Source organism: Sinocyclocheilus rhinocerous, unplaced genomic scaffold, assembly GCF_001515625.1.
Source record: "Sinocyclocheilus rhinocerous isolate Xijiao unplaced genomic scaffold, SAMN03320098_v1.1 scaffold62, whole genome shotgun sequence".
Taxonomy (NCBI): Eukaryota; Metazoa; Chordata; class Actinopteri; order Cypriniformes; family Cyprinidae; genus Sinocyclocheilus; species Sinocyclocheilus rhinocerous.
In genome coordinates this window covers 646,102-651,048 of record NW_015656585.1, presented here as the reverse complement: position 1 = coordinate 651,048, position 4,947 = coordinate 646,102, and the positions used below count along the sequence as shown (strand labels likewise).

At 39.7% G+C, this 4,947-nt stretch overlaps 1 protein-coding gene across 1 annotated transcript in view; it reads right to left on the bottom strand.

Annotated features, from left to right (window-relative positions):
• Positions 1–4,355, bottom strand: part of LOC107720198 (glycine dehydrogenase (decarboxylating), mitochondrial) — a 15,354-nt gene extending 10,999 nt beyond the window's left edge. Inside the window, exons 1-5 of the mRNA XM_016527836.1 lie at positions 3,622–4,355; positions 3,317–3,395; positions 1,291–1,426; positions 812–976; positions 562–639 (exon numbers count right to left, since the gene is read on the bottom strand). Coding sequence (XP_016383322.1) covers positions 562–639; positions 812–976; positions 1,291–1,426; positions 3,317–3,395; positions 3,622–3,897 — 734 coding nt within the window. The 5' untranslated portion in view covers positions 3,898–4,355. The remainder of the gene's footprint in view (positions 1–561; positions 640–811; positions 977–1,290; positions 1,427–3,316; positions 3,396–3,621) is intronic.
• Between the last annotated feature and the right edge of the window lie 592 nt (positions 4,356–4,947).

Genomic DNA, 4,947 nt, shown 5'->3' with positions numbered 1-4,947 from the left:
AGACAGACAGACACAGACCACACAGATAGACAGACAGACAGACAGACAGATAGATAGAAACATAAAGGTAAAGAGATAGAGAGACAGACAGACGGGTAAAGAGAGAGATACAGATAGACAGAGACGGACAGAAGTACAGACAGACAGACAGACAGACACAGACCACACAGACAGACAGACAGACAGAGACAGACAGACAGATAGATAGAAACATAAAGGTAAAGAGATAGAGAGACAGACAGACGGGTAAAGAGAGAGATACAGATAGACAGAGACGGACAGAAGTACAGACAGACAGACAGAAGTACAGACAGACAGAAAAAGACAGATGGGTAAAAAGATGGAGACAGAAGTTTAGGTAGGATAGACAGAAAGATAGATAGACAGAAAGACAGACTGACAGACAAACAGATGAAGAGACATACATATAGAAGGATAGAAAGATAAATAGAGACAGACAGATAGATAGAAAATAGAGATACAGATAGATAAAGAGAGAGATAGAAAGACGGGTGGACAGATAGATATTTCTTTATTCTATATGTTGATGACCTTCCTTACTTGGCTCTGGTTTGCACAACTGCAACAGTCTGTGGATGGCAGCGTGGGTCAATGTAGAACATTCTTCTTTTGTTTTGCCTTTGAAAAGGAACAGGTGAGTGTTAATTATCACTCCCAGCCCTGGGGAAACACCATTCTGCATGCCAAAGACCTGAATGAGCAGGTTCAGGTGTTGGCTAACAGACTAAAGGTCTCCTTGATAAATGGAATCGTGTTCTTCACAGATGTTTCCAGCAGTAAGCGTACTAACCTGTTGCAGAGCTGCATGGCCTCAGCAGCAGCAGTACCCTCATCCAGCAATGACGCATTAGCTACTGCCATTCCCGTGATGTCACAGACCATGGTCTGATAATTCAGAAGGCTCTCCAGACGCCCCTGAGAGACCTCAGGCTGGTAGGGGGTGTACTGGGTCACCCTATAGAGAACACAAAAACTCATTGAATCCCTAACCAAAGACCTCCAGTCTGAGTCACAAGATTTCTCTTTCGCGGCACGCTACAACTCGCTTACGTAATAAAAATAAAAATGCAATTAGCTTTTTGACTAGAACTGTACTGACCATGAGAATCTAATGAACAAGGTGTTCCAGCGTGTGGCTGTAAATTTTAAGTCCCATGACTGAAACAAAGGGTTGATGTATGTCAAAAACGTTTGGTTGGTCCACTTTTAACTTTTGCTCCACCAGAAGCTGAAATATACGGTATGCTTCAAACGACAAGAAACACATACCATCCCGAATTCTCAAGCAGATTTCTTTGTATGACTGGTGGGACCGAGCAGTTATAATAACCCATTCCAATATAGGACCTCCACATCTTGTTCCTCGACGCAATCTTTTGAAGTGAATCAAGAATTTCATTCTCACCTGTAGTGATTAAGCACAAAGATAAGAACGATTTGAAAATCTGTGGTTACTGTTAAACAAAATCAGTATGTAAAACACCCTAGATTAATAAAATTCTCACATGCTTACATAGTGCTCACATAGTTTTGCTTTTATTGAGTCATTAATATAGTCGTTAAAAAATTGGTTTGATTTGACCGTAAAATAGATGATTAATTCTTCTAGACCTAAGCTCCTTCCATGGAAAAAAAAACCCCCTATGGTTTGTGTTGCATCAAATTAAATCCAGCTTGTGAATATTTTAGGAAGCTTCTCACATGACTTATAAGTACAAAGCAATTGCTTTTACACACATTGGCAAATACACCTAGTATTTAAACACACACCTACAAAAACATCACATGGCATGATCTGATGAATAATACAAGAGCACACTATCTCACTGATTAATATATGCATTAAGCGTGTTTGCAAATTCATAATATAGTATCAAAATGTTAGATAAAGCAGATATGGGCCATTTCCTGATGGCTAGGTAACTAGTTTAATGGTTGTAGCTTGAGGGCACTGGAGCCGGTTCATACAGAGACACACAAATTCCCAAGGCATTGTGCTGCAGCTTAGCAACGGGGGTTGACAAAATGAACATCCCACAGATCTGTTAAGTTTAACACAGGATATTTGTGCGACAATGAGGCAGCCAGCCAGTTTGATGTCTTGATATAGTGTTTATCGGTGTAACATTTTGTAAAAGGTATTCTAGTTTTAACATAACCATTTTGAGAAATAAAAATATATTCATAAAACCACAAAAGGGAAAGTTTAGTGAGCCCATTATTGTTGAGCAGTGAATTTCTCGCAGGATTTGCAGATCAAGCTCTGTGCAGCTGAACCAGCAGAATCCAGTATAGCTCCCCCATCAGCTTCAGCATGGCTTGCTTCATTAAAGACACACACAAGCAGATGAGAAAACTGACTCCTGCCATATGTCATACCTCAGAGTAACTACAATAAATTGTATGCTTAATGACAATATTCCTTTTATAACCCTCATTCATACAATAGTTTTGGGAAGGGGAAAAAAAACAGTAGTGACTTGAGAAAGGGTTGGTTCAATGTTGTCAGAACTATCGCTTAACGAGACGTTACTTTACACTTTATATCTGCATAAACATACGAATTTTACATTTTAAGAGTCATGTTGTCTGCAAAAATGTAAGTTATAACGTGTTTATTCACACTCCGGTGTACTGTGTAATTTGTATATCAACCGTTTTCCTAGTATATGTTTTTGAAATAATTATCAGACTTTATAATTGCAAATGCAACCTAAAGTTCCGCATGCTATTTATCTTTAATGCCGTTAAAATGTCAATTATTACGCAAAGTTGTATGTTGAGCGGTGCACGCGTGATGTAATGCTACTGCTAACCAGATCAAACTGGCCGAGTGACGCTGAACTTTACACTCTAATTGTCATCCTATTGGCATCGGCTGAGGGCGTCAGGAGATTGGTGCTGCTCGCCGGGCTCCTCAAAAACAACTCCAAATATGTTCAAAGGAAGACTTAACGGTGAAAAACACTCAAGTAAGGTTTATTGGCACACAAAGAGCGTGTAACCTACATTCCTCGCTCAGATGGACTCCTTTGTTAGAGTCTGGTTCGATAGAAAATCCTAATTCGAAATATTTCGAAATAAAAATCCAGATTTATTAAAAAGCCTTAATGGAACGACTAGTTCCGCTGCCCTAAAATCTGACACCAGACAGAGTTTCAAATAACGCAGGAATGAAATTTAACCTCGCAGTGTGCCTTACAGACAGTCAGTGCAAATAAATGATGAATTCACAACAACAAACGACACGTGTTTCCTCTGTCTGCCGCTGCTGAGAGCAGTGCGAACAACTTACACACAGGATCGTCCATTTTCAAACTTCTTCCCAGGCGGATGGATGCGGGAACTGTGTTTTCGATAAGCTCAGCGACTGACTGAAATCAACAGAAAAGTGTAAACTATTATTTTGTTTATTATTATTATTATTATCATCATCATCATCATCACCATCAACAGCGAAAATTGTTGCACAGTTTTGTTGCAAAATAGATTAAAGTTTAAGATGAGAGTAAAATGCTGACATGAAGCCTTTAAACAGACTCGCAATCTAGCATATTAGTATATAAACATTACGTTTAATAAAAAATAAATAGTTTTTACCTCAAGTCCAAGGGTATTGAGCATCTCTCGTTTCTCTTTGTCACCCGGTCCAATGTGTCTTTCAGAAAAATCATCGTGTCTCGGCAAAATTCGTTCTATCTTCCTAGACCACAAAACTTGTGAGGTGCCCATACAGCGCACATTTGCAGACACATCTGCGTTTAAACCTTGAAGTTTCTTAAAAACATCCCCTTTATTGCTGATATTCCTGTACGGCGCGCGAGCGTTGATCGACCTGCTGATGACAACACGCCAGGAGTTAGCGCAGCTCTGCATGTTCTTCACTTGAGATTTACTGAAAATTGTACGGAAGAATCTTTCAGTCAGCCTCCACACCGTGTAACCCACTAAATGTCTGTGAAATTCCTTAAAAGCGTCTATTTTATACGCCTCCTCATTGCACAGGGAGCAGCCAATCGATAAGGGAACTCTCTCTGACGCAGAGACAAGCCCCGCTCGCTCAGGTCCCGCCGAAAACTTTTACTGTGCTGTGAGGAGTTGATACGACGCGGTTTACATCAATATTACTCACACACTTGGTATCTGCTCGTTATGTCTTCTATGTTTTTACATGTTTTGTAGTCGCGTTCTTGAACGCCCAATTAAACGCGGAGACAATTGTGGAGCAATCATACAACTGAATGGAGAAGAAGCTTGTAGTGTGAAAATGAATGGGGTTCTTCACGAGTTCCTCATTCTCCACACCTGGGGAATCCAATGCAGATCCTTCAAAAAGGACAGTTCTCTGGGGAACTTTTAAGATGAAGCCAAGTTCTTGTCAAGGGTTACTCCATGAGGAAAATACTTCATAAGGAAAAGGCATTGAATTAATAGGCAAGTTCCCCCATACAAAATATGACATCTGGGGCACATTCACTCTAAAAACAGCTGGGTTAAAAACAACCCAATTTGGGTTATTTTGGCAACCCAGCGCTGGGTCAAAAAGGGACGAACCCAGCGCTGGGTTGTTTTAACCCAACAAGTTGGGTTATGTTTGACCCAGCATGCTGGGTTGCTTTTTTATGGTTTAAAATCACTACACTGCTAGGGTAAAATGAACCCAAATCGAGCTAGACTTTAAACCTACAAATCTTGTTCATTTTAAAATCACTTTTACACACACAGAATGACTACCAAATGGTAAATATTTATTTAAAACAAGAGAAAACAGTCAAAAGTACACTCTAAAAAATGCTGGGTTGTTTCAACCCAACGTTGGGTCAAATATGGACTAACCCAACTTTTGGGTTAAAACTTTAATTTAAAAATTTGTTGGGTTAGTCCATATTTGACCCAATGTTGGGTTGAAACAACCCAGCATTTTTT